The 19950-nt window shown below is 42.8% G+C and overlaps 1 protein-coding gene across 7 annotated transcripts in view; it reads right to left on the bottom strand.

Annotated features, from left to right (window-relative positions):
• The window catches only part of TBXAS1 (thromboxane A synthase 1), a 213263-nt gene that overhangs the window by 167045 nt on the left and 26268 nt on the right, over nt 1-19950 (bottom strand). For 6 of the 7 annotated variants that reach the window (XM_031665114.1, XM_031665111.1, XM_021936332.2 and 3 more), the window contains exon 2: nt 2903-2996. Coding sequence is in view for 6 of the 7 variants with exons in the window: in XM_031665111.1 (XP_031520971.1) it covers nt 2903-2996 (94 nt within the window). In the remaining variant the exon portion in view is untranslated. Of the gene's footprint in view, nt 1-2902; nt 2997-14477; nt 14870-19950 lie in introns of those variants that run through there. The other variant, XM_031665112.1, reaches the window with a different exon arrangement.

Below are 19950 nucleotides of genomic sequence, written 5' to 3' on the forward strand. Positions count from 1 at the left end.
TGTAACTTCTACTGAGTCTATCAAAATTGTCACAAATTCTGAATTATCATGATTCATTCAAGTTAAACTTTAATTAAATTCAACATGTTTGAGATATATAAGACAAAATGCTAGACACTTTTTTTTTTTTTTTTTTTTTTTTCTTTTTTGAGACAGAGTTTTGCTCTGCCACCCAGGCTGGAGTGCAGTGGTGTGATCTCAGCTCACTGCAACCTCCACCTCCCAGGTTCAAGCGATTCTCCTGCCTCAGCCTCCTGAGTAGCTGGGATTACAGGCATGTGTCACCACACACGGCTAATTTTTGTACTTTTAGTAGAGACAGGATTTCACCATGTTGGCCAGGCTGGTCTGGAACTCCTGACCTCAGGTCATCTGCCTGCCTTGGCCTCCCAAAGTGCTGGGATTACAGGTGTGAGCCACCGTGCCTGGCTAGACACATTTTATAATGGGAAAGAAGTGTAGCTGGGTTGAAGGAGGGGTGGAAAATGCTAGATCCATTGTGTGGTGGGAATGGACTAGACCTGAAAATACTCATGAGTTGGGGTGGGGGTTGGGGATGGCAAATGGTAGATTTGTGTTGTGAGAATGGAGTATGTGGCAGATACGTAAGGGGTGGAATGAAGGTGGAAAGTTGGGGGTTAGAAGAGTGGATGTCCTGCATGGAAACACATGCCTTTCTCACTAAATCTACTGAATTCTGCAGCGTAAGCTTGCCATACATCAAGGAAAGCATATATGAATATAAAAATAGTCACCGAAATTACTATGTTCTAGAAAGAACTTGGCAGGGCTTGTAGCTGTGAGGATGGCGGGCTGCAAAGGAGCATATGTGGAGGCTCTCCAGAGCCGGGAGCACAGCGTTCTCCTCACATCGACAGCTACGCTGTTTTCCTCAGAATGCTAATACCAAATTAATTACTCCGCGGAATACAACTGATCGTTTCCCCCCAGAAATGTGTGAAATGCATTTTCTTTAGCTTTCCGATCTGGTTTGTTGTTCTATCTTGACACTTTAAAATTTCTTCACACTTATTTCAAGGGGCTAACAGGAAGCCTCATTGAGATTGTTGTTTGTGAGCTTAAAAGTTGTGAACTGCCCACCCCAGAGAGAGAGATGAGAGGAGAAGGTGTTTAAAAACACTAGAAAGACAGAAACAACAATGACAAATCATGGAAAAGGTGATGGACACAGAAAGGAATGGAAAAGAAATAATTAGGAAGGTGGGAGCAGAAAAGGACAGAAAGAGCAGCTTTCTTTTCTATCTAGTGCCAAGGACCAGCCTTTCCGGAGGTAGGGATGGGGAAATTCTAGAGATGTTGAAGAGATATTATCAGGATTGTCCCAAATGTAGTCTTCCTGCCTTTGTTTGGCTTGGTGGTTCTTCCCACGCAGGGTCTTCTGGCTCCTGGTGTTTGGTCTGGAGTCAGTGTCCCCGTGACTTATCTGAATAAGCCATCTGGCTTCTGAGAAAACCGAACGTGAGAAAAAGTAACCGTAGACCATGAAGTCCTGACCTATATCTACAAATGTCTGCTGGCCATTTCCACTGGTATGTCACTCTGGCAAAAACTTATCTTCTCCCTGAACCACTCCCCTGCGCAACGTTTTATTTCCGTCAACCCACGGCCATTCTCCCCGCTCCCCTGGCTCAAAGCTTAGACTTATGTTTCACTCACTTTGCCTTGAATTCTCTACACTAATTTGCCACAAGAGTTCTTCATTTTGCTCCCAATTATCCATCTCTTTTCACTCTCATCACCTCCTAGTCCGAGCCATTGTGGCTTCACCCCTGGGATTCAGCAACATTTGGGTTCTACAGCACTAACCTATATTCTTCTTCCCTGCAGAGTGTAGTCCATTTCAAAGTCCCTCTCCTTCTCAAAAATGTTAACACACAAATAGTTCTTCACTTGCCTTCCTATCCTGTAAGCATCTAGTCCCCCTTTCTCTCACCCAACTACATTGTCCAGTGCACCCTAACATTTGGCCTCTAGTTAGTTCAGGCTGCTGGTCAACCTGAGCCGTCATTCTTATGTTGGTGCGCTCACATATATGGTGCCGCCCACCTGGTGTGCGTATCCTCGTCTCTATGTCCACAGCCCCTGAAGGACCTCCTTCTTCAGGAAGTTCCCTAGGATGATTGTAGCCCTGACAGATCACCCTCTCCTCTGACAGAAGACCACAGCTACCGTCTATACTACCCTATCTAGTGCTAGGATGTATCTCATCTGGTGTTGCACGCCATCATTTGACAGTGCGCTTGAGGCCACAAGTAATCTCTTCTTCTACACTCTAGGGTCTGTGTATTTAGACAAGCAATACATGGTATTTGGGGGAAATGGGTAAGTGAATGGATGACAGGACTCAATACATATTGATAGTGATAAGAGATAGATTCTTGCCATCACATAAAAATTCATAATAGTAGAGGAGGGATCATGGCATCACAGAATACCTTTACCACTTGAGGTGTGGGGACCTGGACAAGACCAACGTTTCATGCAGAAAGCCTGTCCTGGGCTCAGCATATTTTATTTTATTTTATTTTATTTTATTTTATTTTATTTTATTTTTTGAGATGGATTTTCGCTCTTGTTGCCTAGGCTAAAGTACAATGGGGCAATCTCGGCTCATTGCAACCTCCACCTCCCGGGTTCAAGTGATTCTCCTGCCTCAGCCTCCCAAGTAGCTGGGATTACAGGCATGTGCCACCAGGCCCAGCTAATTTTTTGTATTTAGTAGAGACGGGGTTTCACCATGTTGGTCAGACTGGTCTCGAACTCCTGACCTCAGGTGATCCACACGCCTCGGTCTCCCAAAGTGCTGGGATTACAGGCATGAGCCACCATACCCAGCCCTTAGCATATTTTATAATGGAAGCCAATGGAAGACAGCTCTTACCTGGCGGAAATACATCAAATTTCCAATAAAAGGAGAAGGCTTGGGATGTCTGAGGCCTAACTTCTCCAGTCTTGAGAATGCTGACGTGGAGTACCTGGAGGGAAAAGCAGATTTCAAAAGCTGAGAGATGAAGTTGCATTCATGCTTTAGGCTCTGTTAGGAACTGGAAGTACTGAGATTTCTGGAAGTAAAGGCAAAAGAATAGGTTTCCGGTCACCACATTTAAGAAATGAAAAATTAGAGGCCCAGAGTTGAGTGAGTAGAATAGGAGTCCAGTCAACCTCCTGTTGAGTGACCAGCTGGAAATCAAGGAATCCTGAAACCTCTGAGCCGGAGATGCCTTAGAGACGATGTAGTCCAACTGCCCATCTCTGATCTAGAATTCCTCTTAATAAATTGTTTTAAAAATGCCCCTCTCTCCAGTTCCTTTCCTTTGCCTCTAAATCTATCATGAGCAATTGCTCAGAAGGCAAGGTAAAAAAAAAAAAACAAAAAACTAAGAATGGCAAAAGCTCCCTGTGAAAATGTGGGTACTTTCATGGTCAAGACTAACCCCTCCCTGCCACCCACATAATTTGTCCCTCACCACATTCCCTGGCCTTATAGAGAATATGAAAAATAGGAACGGAGGGAAGGCGCCATGAGGAGAAGACCTATCACCAAATGCTTACAACCTCTTTAAGTCTTTGTTTTCTCGGCCTGCAACCATATGGGAAGCATATTTTCTTAACCAAAAATCAGGAAGCGTGGTCCGACAGATTTCTGTGCCACTTTCCAGGAGAAAGCGGCAGTCTGAGAAGAGCGTGTGGTTGTCAAAACATGGGAATTACTACGGTATTTCAACAGTTTATAGGAACAGAGGGATAACACAGTTAAAGTCAGAACTGGCTTAGAAAAACCTGCACATATGGCTCTGATCCCTAACCAGCAGCCAATTAGGTCAAAAGTTCAGTTAGTTCAGCAAAATTAATGAGTCAAACTGGTTGTTTAGCATCACGCAGAGATCAGTCAAATCACAATTTAAGGGCAAGGAAAAACATGGAGACTATCAGCACAATCTAGCTTTCTGTGTGTATTGAAACTCAACTATTACTGCTATAAGAATCACTCTTTTTTGAAGGACAGAGTATTTGCTATAGTCTTTGATCTTTCCCACCTGCAGTCAATAAGGAGTACTTAAAATAAAAATACTCAAATATTCAGGGAAAGGAAACACAGCTTAAGCGCTGGTTTGCATTATTCTGAACAGTGTGCTATTTATTTCTTTAGAGACAGGGTCTCTTTCTGTCACCCAGGCTGGAGTGCAGTGGAGGCTCACTGCAGCCTAAAACTCCTGGGCTCAAGTGATTCTCCTGCCTCAACCTCCCAAGTAGCTGGGACTACAGGTATGTGCCACCACTCTCAACTAGTATTTCAGATTCTTTGTAGAGACAGGGTCTCTCTATATTGCCCAGGTTGGTCTTAACTCCTGGCCTCAAGCGATCCCCCTGCCTTGGCCTCCCAAAGTGCTGGGATTAAAGGCATAAGCCACTACACCTGGCCAATGAGTCGATTTTTAAAGTGGTCACAAAGGAGAATCAGGGCAGAACAGGAAGGCAGGATGTCCTCTATCCCAAGCTGTCCTAAGATTTCTACCGGATGGCTCCATTAATAGGTTTGAATGACTTCCCAGTACATCACATTTAGGTCCATGTTCAAGTGTGATTACAAACCACACTCAAGAGCCACGCGTGAACGCCATGGATTAGTCATACCAACACTCCTCTTCATTAGTGTGAGTACCGAAGGTTGACAGCACAGTTGGTAAAAGTTATTCTTTCAAGTGGACTATAATGTTTTAAATAATTCCCCTTACAACTGAGAGGAAGGACCAAAGGCAACTTACCAGCCCACTTACCACTTTCTTTAACATCCTCAAATCACTGTCTATGTTCATTTCTTCATCAACTTTTTTTGAATTATTTTCTAAATGTAATCTCTAATGGGTAGAAAAAAAGATGTAGACCTTGGACCACATAATTACATCTTAATTTTGTAATTAGATGTCTTGATTGTCTAAAGGACAAGAAGTCTGTGCCTAATTACACATGCTAATTATTATGCAAGTCCATGCCCTAATTATGTAACTCCACTTATGAAAATACTGCTAGTGTGTCTATGCACAAAATTCAGACATTTTCAAACATATGGCGTCAGCAGAGAGTGTCCTGGACACCACCACAAACTTCCCTTTGTAGCCTCGACTCAAATCTGGAACTTGAGCATCTTCAACTGGAAACTGGCCAAATATTGCCATCAGTAACTCAAGTCCCTGCACCCAAATCTGCAGGGAGAGATCATTGCCACCAAATTTATGGGCGAAATAGCAAAATGGGTTCCATTTGTCTTGCTACCACTTCCTTCTCTGTACTCTGGTTTCATACCCTCTGGTCTCAGGGCCCCCCGGCTGCCCTCAGACTGTCTCAACACGTTCTTAACCCAAAATCCATGAACCCCAGGTGTAGTGGGTTGAATTGTATCACCACCAAAAAGCTAAGTTGAAGTTCTAACCTTCAGAAGTCCTAATCTCAGAATGTGACCTTACTTGGAAATAGGGTCACTGCAAATGTAATTGGTTAAGATGAAGTCATATAGGCTGGGCATGGCAGCTGACGCCTGTAATCCCAGCACTTTGGGAGGCTGAGGCAGGCAGATCACTTGAGGCCAGGAGCTCAAGACCAGCCTAGCCAGCATGGTGAAACCCCATCTCACTAAAAATGCAAAAAATTAACCAGGTGTAGTGTTCTATGCTTGTAATCCTAGCAACTCGGGAGGCTAAGGTAAGAGAATCTCTTGAACCTGGGAGGAGGAGGTTGCAGCGAGCCAAGATTGCACCACTGCACTCCAGCCTGGGTGACAGAGTGAGACTCTGTCTCAAAAATATAAATAAATAAAATAAAGTCATACTGAAGTACAGAGGCCCCTCAATCCAGTATGACTGGTGTCCTTATGAGAAGATGGCCATGTGAAGACAGACATTCACAGGAAAGTGCTGAGTGACTATGAAAGCAGGGAGAGGTGTCAGGCCACTGCAAGCCAAGGAATGTCAAAGATAATCAGCAAACCGCTAGAAACTAGGAAGAGGCAAGGAAGGATTCTCCCCTATAGATTTCCTAGGGAACATAGCCCTGCAGACCCCTCAATTTCAGGCTTCTGGCCCAGAACTGTGAAACAATACATTTCTGGTGGTCTAGGTGTGGTGTCCCATGCCTATAAAACTAGCACTTTGGAAGGCCACGGTAGGACAATTGTTTGAGCCCAGGAGTTTGAGACCAGCCTGGGCAACACAGCAAGACCTTCATCTCTACAAAGCATAAAAAAAATTAGCTGAGTGAGCCTGGTTGTGGTGGCTCATGCCTGTAATTCCAGCTCTTCGGGAAGCCGAGGCAGGTTGATCACTTGAGGTCAGGAGTTTGAGGTCAGCCTGGCCAACATGGTGAAACCTCATCTCTACTAAAAACAAACAAACAAAAAATTACAAAAATTAACCGGGCATGGTGGTGCGTGCTTGTAATCCCAGCTACTCAAGAGGTTGAGGCATAAGAATTGCTTGAACCCAGGAAGTGGAAGTTGTAGTGAGCCAAGATTGTGTCACTGCACTCCAGCCAGGACAATGAAGCAAGATCCCGTCTCAAAAAAAAAAAAAAAAAAAATTAGCCAGATATGGTGGCACACACCTATAGTCCCAGCTACTTGGAAGACTGGGATAGGAGGATCACTTGAGCCCAGGAGTTTGAGGCTGCAGTGAGCCATTTTTGTGCCAGTACACTTCAGCCTGGGTGACAGAGCAAAACTCCATCTCAAAAAAATGAATAAATAAATAAATAAATTCTGGAGTTTTCAGCCACTCAGTTTGTAGTACTTTGATATGGCAGCCCTAGGTAAGTGGTACACTAGGGACACCTATGAGTGAGTCTTACAGGGTCAGTGAAAAGTTGTTTTTAAATATCTTCCTGTTACTTAAAAAATTGTCATTGTAAAAAAGAAATCCTTTTACGCCAAATTGTGCCATTAAGTCCTGTGCCAATTTAAAAAGTGCAGGTGGCCAGGGATGCTCCTGTGTAAAGCAGGTAGTATGCAATGATCAGGCAGTCACCATGTTCTGATGTTTACAATGGGTTTCCTTTGATGTGAATCAATGCAAATGTATCCCACAATTATGGTTATGGACACCTGTCATTGTTTACATCAAGGATACTTAAGTCGGAAAATGGCAACGTAAAGTATATATAGCTTCAGACAGCATCTTTTGGTTTTATTTTCACAACGATAGAGGTCATTAAATGCTACAGGACACAAATACTGCAGTGCCAGCAGCACAACTTACTGTCCAGTCTCAAAATAAATCAGGCCATTGGATCATTTCCAAATTCAGGTTCAATTTGTAAAGGCTGGAAAATTTCCTGTATTTTATCTTCCTCGGCCTTCTCTTTATTTATTTATTTATTATTTATTTTTGAGGCAGAGTCTCACTCCAGTCCACCCAGGCTGGAGTGCAGTGGCACAATCTCAGTTCACTGCAACCTCCTCTTCCTGGGCTCAAGCGATTCCCCTGCCTCAGCCTCCCGAGTAGCCAGGATTACAGGCGCCCACCACCATGCCAGGCTAATTTTTGTATTTTTAGTAGAGACAGAGTTTCACCATGTTGGACAGGCTGGTCTTGAACTCCTGACCTCAGGTGATTTGCCTGTCTTGGTCTTCCAAAGTGTGGGGATTACAGGCGTGAACCACTGCACCCAGCCTAAAACCTTCTCTTGATGGATTCAACACGGGTGCTTAGCCCATTGTTTAGCCAAAGAAGCCACTCCTGATAAATTGGGGGTATTTTGATGAATCACATATTAAGGAGATGGTCAAACTGATTGAGGCTTGGAACAAAAGAAAATAGAAATTATCTTCCTCCAGGAATTGGCTTCTCCTGAATTGTGCGGGAGAAGGGTATAGCCAGGGCCTCCGTTCGGTCATTACATCCTCACTGTCACTACCAAAGAATTCCTACTTGGTGCACTGCTTTCAAAAACTTCAGCTGATGTACTTGAAACGGTGAAAGGTTCCCTTGGCAAACAGCGCTTCTCCGGGGGTAAAAATTGTGATGCTCCAAGAACAGGTGAAGCCCAGCGGTGCCAGGTTACCCACTGTCCTGCACTTTGGAGAAGAGAAGCCCTTTGTCATGGTTACTCTATGGTTTCAACGTGCATGGCCCTCGTGGGCTTTGCCAGCAATTCCATTACACATCATGGCCACATCAGAGGCTTTATTAGAAATAGATCCTTAAATTGATGCCTTTTCAAAAGGTTTTGTTAAGAAATGGAAGCAGAGTGTGAGGTTTGCTGGCTTTCCGAGACACATTTTGAAGTGCTTCACAGAAATTTGAACACAAAAGCTAGAACTGTCAGGGAGAAAGCCTACTCTCTTTCTATTGTCACTCTCTCGGTTTTTTTACTCTGTGTATTTTTTATGTTTGCTATTACATTCTCTCTCTATATTTTTCCTATATTTCTATTTTTTTTCTTTTTTTTTTTTTTAGCAGTCTCACTCTGTTGCCCAGGCTGGAGTGCAGTGGTGTGATTTCAGTTCACTGCAGCCTCTGCCTCTCAGGCTCAAGTGATCCTCCCACCACAGCCTCCCAAGTAGCTAGGACTACAGGTGTGTGCAACCACATGTGGCTAATTTTTTTTTTTTGTAGAAACAGGGTCTCACTGTGTTGCCCAGGCTGGTCTCAAACTCCTGGGCTCAAGTGATCTGCCTGCCTCAGCCTCCCAAAGTGTCTTGATTATTGGCAAGAGCCACTGTGCCTGGCTTATTTCTCTTTCTGTTTATCCAGATTTCTGCCTTTTTCATTTAACATAAGGAAAAACATCTCCATGTTATTAATCCTTTATAAATATCATTTTTATGGCTGCTTAAGAATGCTCTTATAGGCATATTATAATTTACTAAGCCATTCTTATTGTCAAATACTTAGGGTGTTTTCTATATTTTAGCTACTTTGAGTTATGCTGCTACAGTTAGCATTTCTGTGAATCGAGGTTTTCCCACACTTTGTGCATGAAGATTTTCTTGACCTGAGATCCATGAGTCACTGGTTTTAAACACTGGTATGTAATATATAATTATTTTACATAAAGTTTGTCCCAGCTAGTCCTACTGTCAGTGTATCCTTTGCACCAAATGCTCTCATAAAACTTTTTTCTAATTTGGTAGCTACATCAATGTATTTTGATGGCTGCATCTATTTCCTTACTAGAGAGAGAAAACACATTTTCCTATCATTTCTTTCTCATTCTCAAAAATATTTCCCAACTTTGACATTATTAACTAACTTCCTTCCCTCCTTCCCTCCTTTCCTTCCTTCCCTCTCTCCCTTCCTTCCTTCCCTCCTTCCCTCCCTCCCTCCCTCCTTCCCTCCTTCCTTCCTTCCTTCCTTCTTTCCTCTCCTCCTCCTCTTCCTCCTCCTCCTCCTCCTCCTCCTTCTTCTTCTCCCTTCTTCTCATTCCCACAGTATGGTTTATCTAGGTGGCAGGCAGAATTGTGCTGCACTAACTGATTAAAAAATTAGTTGGAAAATGAGCAATCATTGATAGGTGACTGCAAGCTGACTTCATGCACATATCTGGGTGTGAAGAGGAAGATAAGCAGATAAATCTGAATAGTTTTCACTGACTTAGCTAATAGCTAACCACAGCCTTGTTAGTTGACTGTAAATTCCATTCCCTTTATCCTTGTCCCGTTTCTCACCCACACCCACACCCAGAGAAACTGTAAGGATTGAAACTACTTAAATCATGCCTCAAGGCAGATGTTCCTGGGCGGCAGGGGGGTGGGGGGGGGGTGGGAGTGGGGGAATGGTGCAATACAGACTTTACGCATGAGATCTTCTGTTTCCCTTTTAGCACCTCATGTCCACCCTGGCATCCTCATCCTCATGTTCAGCCCCCTCTCCATTCCCTGAAGACCTCAATCTCAGTTTGCCCTCAGGGCTGGAAATCATCTGATACACACTCACTCACATGTCAGTAGTAGCTAGGCTAGCTCCTAAAATACAACCTGCAAACAAGACTGTTCATTTACAAATTTATAATGGTGAGTATTTTTTTCCAAGCAATAAGAATCGGACATCTCCTTCTTAGAGTACCTCCTTTCCAGGTACTTGAGAAGCCAAATCAGTCATCAGAGGGTGTGTTGAGCCAGATCCTACAATGAGAGGTGGCTCAACAGAATTGGGATTTCAGTGGGACCCTGGTAAAATAATCCTGTCCCACAGCCAATTACATCCCTCCAAGGGGTTGGCAAAGGGACAGTGTGCCTGCTGCACTGCTCCCTTTTTCCCACTGATTTATAATGTCACTTCTATCGTGCTCCTTAGTAGTATGGGGCTTGGATCTATTCTGATTCATTTATCTAGCTTATGCTAATGCTTCACTATTTTAATTATTATAACTCTAAAACACAGTTTTTTCCTCTTTTTTATAGATTACTTCTTTTTATTCTCTTTTTTTGTCTTTTTTTCTCTTACTCAAATTCCTTTTACCATAAAATACATTTTTATAACTTACGTTTTCATATTAGTTTTAGAATTAGTCCAATTTGATGAAAAAATGTTATTTGGATTGTTTTGGAACTGCATTACATTTATACATTAATTTAGAACATAGCAACATTATTACAGCATCAATTTGTCTCATCTATGAATGTGTTGTATCTCTCTGTTGATTTTATTCTCTCTGTCCTTCAGTAACACTTATGATTTTGTGCACAGAAGAGTATCTTTTTGCTATTTACATACATTTATTGGTGTTGCTCATTTATAGGAGCACCTTTTTTTTTAATGCCAATGTTGTAATCAATGATCCTTCTGAACTTTCTGATTAGTTTTATTGGTTTACATGTGGAATTTCTTTGATTTCCTTTGCTGATAATTATGTTTTATGCAAATAACACCAGTCCATTCTCTTTAATCCTTTTGTCTGACTTCTCATTTTCTTTTCTGATTACATTGGCTAAAATCTCTAGTACAAAAAGGAAGCAGGAAGAGTAAGCATCCTTTTCTTGTTCTTGACTCTGCAGAAATGCAGCTAATGTTTCAAAATTAAGTGTGAGGTTTTGCTTTAGAGTTTTGGTAGATATCCTTTATTGGGTTGAAGATATTTCCTCCTACTCCTAGTCCGCCTGGAAAAGTTGTTCTTGATTAGTTGTGCTATGGGTTTATCTATTTTTATTTATCTTTTCAAAGCACCAACCTTTTCTTTGTTGATCATTTCTGATTTTTGTTGTTTTCTAGTTCATTGATTTATGCTCATATTTTGATTGTGGACTTCCTTCTATTTTGGGGGGCGGCTGACACTTTGTTCCTTGTTGTTGTTTTCTTTTAGCTTCTTAAGTTAATAGTTTAGTTCACTTGCTTTCAATGAATGCATTTAAAGCTATAAATCTTCCTCTAAGTAGTTCTTTAGCTGCATTCCATACATTTTTTAATGTTGTGGTTTTATTGTGTGATAGTTGCATTCCAATAGGAAACTTCTGAATATTAATGTGCTGTAAGATGCACACATGCAAACCTCAGAAGAACAGATATGTTCGAGTTACAAGACCTTCCTATTGTTTTTTCAGTTCTGTGCAGCCCCATATACAAGATTTATGAATGACAGCCATTATAATTTGTTGCCTAAGGCCTAGAAAAAGAGACCGCTTATAACCTTTGCCCCTCTGGAAAAAAAATAGAAGACTACTCAGTAAATACATAAATATCTGGCTGGTGTTTAGTTCTTTCACCAGTAATGTAGGTACCACAAAGACATAGTCATTGCAGTCATTAGCCTAATAATAACTTTGTCACTGCACAAGAAAAATACATTATACATGTATTGACATACAAGAGTTATACAATCATTACTATTATTATAATTTACAATAGTTTTTAGTTTTCTGTGTCTCAGGCACTACGCTTAGTACTTTTTATATACTGTCTTGTACAAGCCCTCCAATAATCATATAAGGATAGAAATAAATACTATTCTTATATTACTGTTTAGGAAATAAAAGCTTAGGAGGTAAATAATGTACCCAAGGTGCTGCTAAGCAATTGAGTCAGAGTTAAAACGAGGTCAGCCACATTTCAGACAAGTGCCGTTATTCACTAACCCTACTTACTGTCCCTTCCTGTCCTCCAGGCTAAGACTTTGTGGATAAACCACCACATGAGAACATGCAGACAATATACCGAGAAAAAGGCAGGTTGCTTAGAAACCAAAAGTGTATTAATAACAGATACTAATGAACCGATGATCGTGATGAGAAAGAGAGAGAGAGGGAGAGAGTCTTTACCTATCTAAAGCCAATCTTGATAGTTTTGGTCCTTGTCCTTACTCATTATTCTCAATTATTGTTCCTTTCTGTTGCATTGATTTCTCCATTTCGACTGGATCATTCCTATCAGCATCCATATTCTAGTCTCTTCCATCTTAAAGGACAAAAGGCAAACTCCCTGGATTCGGCCATTACTTTATTTTTCTTCATTGCTTCCCAGTAAGACTCCTTGAAAGCATTGTCTAGACAGCTTTCTCCCCTTCTGTGCCCTTAGTTTCTCCTCCACCCACTCCAACTAAGCTTCTGTACCCACAACTTCCCTGGTGCTGCCCTAATCAAGATCATTGATGATTTTGATCTTATCAATCCCATGATTTCTTTACTGATCCCTCAGTAGGATTTTGATAGAGATGAACATTCCTCCTTCCTGAAGCACTCTCTTCCCTGTTTCCATGACACCACTCCTCCTACCTCAAAGACTGCTCCTCCCCATCTTTGCTGGTTCCTTTCGTTATGTTGACTCCCATCACTTCAATACCATCTATAAGTCAATAATTCCACATCTTTAACTCTAGCTCCATTTTCTCCACTGAGCTCCAGTCCTCTTTATCCAACTTCCAACTTGATGGATGCTTTGACTATCTGTTAGGCATTTTACACTTAATCTAAATCTGATCTTAATTTTCCCTCTAAATCTGTTGTTTCCCAATCATATCTACATCACCATTGCAATCACAATCCACCAACTCCTCAAGTCAGAAACACTTGAGACACAGCAGATTGCATAATGGGTTAAGACATGCCTGTCCCTCCCAGTTAGAGGATTATACATCATCAACTCATTTACTTTGGGCAACATGATGCCTGGAAGCAGAGATTAGAGTGAAGCAACCGTGAACCAAGGAGGCAAGAAACCAATATTCCCTTGGATCCCCCAGAAGGAACCAGCCTGCCTGACACCTTGACTTCAGGCCAGCAAGACTGATACATGGACAATTTGCTCAATAAAATAATAATTGTAATGGATCAAAACACATCAAACATATTTTGAATCCATGAGTTCACAATAACACAAAAATAAAATGTGTCACCGTTGTCAGATGTTACGCACTTAATTCATGATAACATGTTTGGTACTTCAGCCACGTGAATGCCTGTGCAAAACTTACATCGATTTTGAGACTTGTTAATTGAATCCTTTGCCATTAGAATTATTTTAAATGGGCCAGGCACAGTGGCTCACTCCTGTAATCCTAGCACTTTGGGAGGCCAAGGATCACTTGAGGTCAGGAGTTCAGACCAGCCTGGGCAACAAAGTGAGATGCTAAAAAAAAAAAATTCTAAAAAAAAAAAATTAATTAGCCAGGTGTGGGGGTGCATGCCTGTAGTACTAGCTACTTGGGAGACTGAGGCAGGAGGACCGCTTGAGTCCAGGAGTTCACAGTTACAATGAGCTATGATCACACCACTGCACTCCAGCCTGGGCAACAGAGCGAGACCCTGTTGATATGTATAGTAAGTGTCTTACATAACAGATCAATATGCAGAATCCTGTCAGAAGTGAAGAGTTTTTGTTTGTTTGTTTTTGAGACAGAGTTTCGCTCTTGTTGCCCAGGCTGGAGTACAATGGCACGATCTCAGCTCACTGCAACCTTCGCCTCTCAGGTTTAAGCAATTCTCCTGCCTCAGCCTCCCGAGTAGCTGGGATTACAGGCATGCGCCACCACGCCCAGCTATTTTTTGTATTTTTAGTAGAGATGGGGTTTCACCATATTGACCAGGCTGGTCTCGAACTTCTGACCTCAGGTGATGGGCCCGCCTCACCCTCTCAAAGTGCTGGGATTACAGGCGTGAGCCACCACGCCCGGCTGTGAAGGAATATTTTTAGGTGAAGTTATATTTCCCAACTGTATTAGTTTTTTATTTCTGTTGTAACAAGTAGCCACAAGCTGAGGGATTTAAAACAATACAAATTTATTCTTGGACAGCTCTGGAGGCCAGAAGTCCAAAATCAACCTCGCTGGTCTACAGGCAAGGTGTCCGCAGGGCTGGCTCCTTCTGGAGACGGTAGGGGGTGTCCACTCCTTGTCTCCCTGGCTCATGGTCATAACCGTCCAGCTCTGCTTCCAGTCCTCACACTGCCTTCTCTCGCTCTGACGACTCCTGTGTCCTTTTTATAAGGACCTCGTGATTACACCTGGGGCCCACCCAAACAATTCAGAATACTTACCCCATTTCATGACCTTCAACTTAATCACATCTTCAAAATCACTTTTGCCGTCTAAGGTTGCATTCACAAGTTCCAGAGGCTAGGATGTGGACATTTTAGGGGGCCAATATTCAGCTACTACACCAACTTATCTTGTATATAGATCCTGATTTTGTTTTGAAATGTGCCTGAAAAGAAGAAGTGTCTGGGGTGGGGACTGTGAGTTACCCTGAGCTTCCCGTTTCTACAGAACTGAATAGTGCACGGTACAGTTGCAGGGGGTGGAGCGGGGAAGGCCAGCCTAGAGCTCACCAGCACCAGCCTCTGCCTTGGGCAGCACTTAACCAGGCTTTGGTAGCCCCACCCCTGAAACAGCCAAGAATATATGGTTTTTAGTTTTGTTGTTGTTGTTTTTGAGACAGAGTCTTGCTCTCTTGTCCAGGCTGGAGTGCAGTGGCACGATCTCAGTTCACTGCAACCTCCATCTCCCAGGTTCAAGCCATACTCATGCCTCAGCTTCCTGAGTAGCTAGGACTACAGGCATGCACCATTGTGCCCAGCTAATTTTTGTATTTTTAGTAGAGGCAGGGTTTTACCACGTTGGCCAGGCTGGTCTTGAACTCCTAACCTCAAGTGATCCACCCCCCTCGGCCTTCCAAAGTGCTGGGATTACAGGTGTGAGCCACCGCACCTGGCTAAAGTATGTTTTATAAAGAAAATATTGCAATTCCTTTAAAAAGGTATCTAGTTGATGGTTATTGTATTTCAGAGAGTTAACTAACTTCTCCATTTTTATCCTAACCTTTCAGGGCAAGAAAGCCAATTGAGGCAATAAGTCTCAATGAGTATTAAGGCCTTAATCTTCTAAATTCAGTTATTAGTATAACACCTTTATAATTTTGGCCATATCTGCAAGTTGCCTGTACTATTACTTACTTCCCAATTTCTTTTAGATAAACTGAAATGAATTCATTTTAAAAGGAAATTTTATGTCGTGATCATACATGAAAATCAGTATCGCTTACATAAATTAAAAACTAATGCTAAAAAATGAATGCTTTGGGCTGGGCACAGTGGCTCATACCTATAATCCCAGCACGTTGGGAGACGGAGGCAAGCAGATCACCTGAGGTTGGGAGTTCAAGACCAGCCTGACCAACATGGAGAAATCCCATCTCTACTAAAAATACCAAATTAGCTGGGCATGGTGGCGCATGCCTGTAATCCCAGCTACTCGGGAGGCTGAGGCAGGTGAGTCGCTCGAACCTGGTAGGCAGAGGTTGCGGTGAGCCGAGATCATGCCATTGCACTCCAGCCTGGGCAACGAGAGCAAAACTCCTTCTCAAAATAAAATAATAATAATAATATAATAATAATAAATAAAATAAATAAATGCTTTATAATGAAAGATTTTTAAAGTCCATGTACCTTCTAAAGTGATCTCATTCACCACTCACAGTCTATGGGACATTGCCACGAAGACATGACTCTCAAGGATGGTCCTAGCAAGACACAATCAAAATGTGGTCTGCTAGGTTGCTTGGGCTCAGCTGATAGTTTAAGACCATGGCCAGAGAACAGATACCGAGCATGGTGCTGGGGGAGTGCGGAGTTCCGGGTACCAGGATGCTGCAGGGACTATGCCTGTATGCCCTGGCCCTGTGGTATTAATAGCCTAGTGGATCAGACAGACATTCAATGGCTACTGACAAACAGTTAATTAAGCATTTACATTATGATCCTTGTGGCTACGAGGCATCCCCTGTCACTTGTCAGTGCCAGTTTAAATACATGCTTTCTATTTTGATCACTCTTCTGTCTGACTATTGGATATTTGTTGACCCTTAAAAAACAGTAAATGGTCTCCGCTTATTATGTCCCCCAAAGTTAATCTGGAAAAAAACTAAAACAAAGCAGGGCCCTCCAAGAAGCTTCCATCCCCAGAACAATCATTAAACTGAGAACAGAGGTGTCAAAGCTGGCACAATAAATGACAGCCATGATGTGGTGCCATAGCAGGTGAAGGCACTGGAAAGGTTGCTGCCTTGGAACAGATGGCTCACCTGGAGGCCATGGGGAAGAGTGAGCATGGGGTTGATGTGTGGGAGGAAGCACTGCAAAGAAACTGCCTTAAAATGGAATATGTTCTACTTTCTCAAGTGTGCTTTAAAATGCCCATCCCATTTGAATGAAGAAAATTCAGCCCAAGGCCAGGTGTGGTGGCTCCCAAATCCCAGTGTTTTGGGAGGCCAAGGCAGAAGGATTGCTTGAGGCCAAGAGTTCAAGGCCAGCCTGGGCAATATAACAAGACCCCACCTCTGCAAATAAAAACTTTTTTTAATTGCCAGGTGTGGTGGTTTGTGCCTGTAGACCCACCTATTTGGGAGGCTGAGGCAGGAGGATCACTTGAGCCCAGGAGGTAGAGGCTGCAGTAAGCTATGATCACACTGCACTCCAGCTTGGGTGACAGAAAGAGACCCTGCCTCTTTAAAGAAAAAAAAAAAACTAAGAAAAGAAAATCCAGGCAGCCAATCCCAGGATTCTGATCCTGGGAAAGTGTCTTGCCCTTCTGTCCCAGTGAGAATTAATGACAAGAGTGATGAAGGCACAGCAAATGGTAGTGCCACCATCCGAACACACACACAACCTGTGTTTCTATTGTAAAAATAGAACAAAGCAATTGATGTACATCATAAAACTCTCGAAGTGACTGATATTTATGAAGCACTTCAGGGGTGGCTTTTGTTTAAGTATTGGTTATTTGACTGAATTTAACCAAAGGTGCTCCACCTTTCACCAGAAAAACCAATGACATATATCCACGCAGCATAAAACCTTCCCCCAAAAACTCTTTTCTAGGATGGAGAGAAAAAAAAAGGGGGGGGGGGGTAATGGCTTAGTTAAATGTATAAAGATAAATCTATTTAAATAGAAGATTATATGACTATGTATTTTAAAATGTAAAAAGCTGCCTCTTGTATCTGGTCTTTGAATTCCTTATGTGTCAGGGGACAGTAAGCCCAGATGTAGCGTCCCACGGAAGCCCAAGGACAGCTTCCAGGGGCTGGAGAATTTGCCTCTTGAGTAGGATGTTTGCTTCTAGAACTTGTAAACGAAAAACAAAATCCTAAACCCCCAACTGACTGAACGGACCATCTCTTGGCCAAGGGGTCCCCAGAGGAAACTTGAAAACTGAGTTCTTGGCCATGATGGGATGTGGGGGTCAGACACACTCCTTCTACCCCTCCCTCACTAGCCATGATTATGCTTTCTTCCCTAAGGGCTAAACAGAAAGCGGCCTTTTCAAACCCTCCATTGGCGTTTACGCCATATCGCCTTGAACGCGTCTGATCTCAAAAGCCTCCACCTCTGACATCAACCTGCCGCCTGATGCTGCCGCTTTCTTTTGCCTGATAAGAGACCACGGACTATGGAGTGATTCTGGCGATTGCATGCAGGATGCACAGTGAGGGTTTTCCTGTCCTGTGCTTCACCTTTTGAAGTCAGAAGGTCGAAAACTCCACCCTCAGATTATGGTAAGGCCGCCATTTTTTCTACATGGGACCCAGCAAGGCGCATGAAGCTCAATTAAGCACGCACATGTTTCTCCTTTCATAAATATTCATGCCTCCTCCTATAGCTTATTGAATATGTATATTTGGCCTCCCTGCTCTGCATAAATTCCCATTCCCTTTCCCCTCCATCAAAGTATCTTCCTAGCCTGTCAGAATGGCCACCCTAAAGGCTCAACCCTTTATGAGAAATAACGCTCTCCTTTCCAATTTTATGAACCTCATCCCTCTTCTGTTGACAGACTCATCCCCCAGTTCTGAGTTCTGTGTCCTGGCCCATGATAACGCCAAGTCAATGGAATCACAGGCGGGTTCTTGGTTCTAGAGACACAGATAAACTAGGCTTCATTTTGCCTGGTGGAAAAATAACTCGATCACCCCAGATCAGCAGGAGCATTGCCACAAAACATTTTAAAGGACTCTCGCTCCTCCTAGAACAAGTAAGGGCTGAAGCCACAACCCTGTAGTCCATTTCTGTCTCTCTGTCCGCCAATTAGTAGACTGGGCCTCCCCGATAATTGTGATCTCAAGGTAATGGCTTATTTAAGTAATTGATGACGTTGTCCTCATTGGGGGATCTTAGCACATCAAAAGATGTTGAGAAAGCCAAAATTCACCTAGAGTCTGAATTAATCACTTTGTCAAGCACAACAAAGGCTCTCTGCTTTGCTAATAATCCCAGATGAGGTAGCAACCCTCAGTTAAATAAGGAAACTGTGGTGCCTTTAATTAATGTTTCAAAGCGCTCAGACTTGCTTTTTTTACTCGCTTTATTTTCATGAAAATGGAGGGTAGTGAAGGCAGAACAGATGTTTTCTAAATTTCTCAAGTTCAGGAAGAATGAGACCTGGCTTCATTGGAGTTCACAGAAAAGGATCTGGGGGCTCTGGTTGACCACAAGTTCAGTGTGTCGTTGCCTGTGTCAGAGGAAGTTAGTCCCACTGTATGGTTCCAAATGCTACCCTGTGGTCTTAGTACTTCCCCTTGCTCCAGATATGGCTTCTGGGATGACAAAACCTCCCACTTCCTCCTAGAACTGCTGAATCAACCTTTCTAGGCTGCAGCTTAGAAGCCTTCTAGCCTGCTCTCTGGCTGACGTTCTGATCCCAAATTGTCTTTCATGAGGCCCACTTCACCTGGCAGCTCAAGCCTCCTCAGCCTCCTGACACCCCCCACTCTGCTTGACCTTCACCTCATCCCTCTCACTACTTCCCAAAGCCCCAGGGCAGCCCACGCCTGACATCCAGTCACACTTCAGGCTTCAACTCAAGACTATCAGGCCAAGTCAGAGCCCCAGGTCCTGTGTGTTTAGAATGAGAGTTTGAACACATTGCTGTGTTGGTCTGATCCCAGCTACACAGCCATCTTTAAAAGGACTTTGATACCTGTCTTAGTTTGTTTTCTGTTGCTTATAACACAATACCTGAACCTAGATAATTTGTAAAGAAAAAGAATTTATTTCTTACAGTTATGGAAGCTGAGAAGTCAAAGGTTGAGGGGTTGCATCTGGTGAGAGCCTTCTTGCTGGTGGGGACTCTGCACAGAGTCCATTTATGATAGCTCTGCCCTCATGATCCAGTTACCTCTTACAAGCCTCACCTCTCAATACTGCCACATCGGGGATTAAATTTCAATGTGATTTTTGGAGGAGACAAACATACAAATAATAGTAACACCCCTAAGGCCACTTGAAAGCCAATGAGCAGGATGGGGAGGTGTGAAAGCCACTTAATCCAGTTCAGAGATACTTACAGAGTAGATATCACACAAAAATGAATAAGATACATCCTGGCCTCCAGAGAGTTTATCTTACCGAAAACAGGAGAACTAGGGATTTACCTTAGACTTGGGGAAGCTGAAATCACTGCCTTTCACATGCTTCGTATCTTGTCTAATAAACCCTCTTGGCTTCTAAATTGATC

Source organism: Papio anubis, chromosome 4 (genome assembly GCF_008728515.1).
Source record: "Papio anubis isolate 15944 chromosome 4, Panubis1.0, whole genome shotgun sequence".
NCBI classification, from domain to species: domain Eukaryota; kingdom Metazoa; phylum Chordata; class Mammalia; order Primates; family Cercopithecidae; genus Papio; species Papio anubis.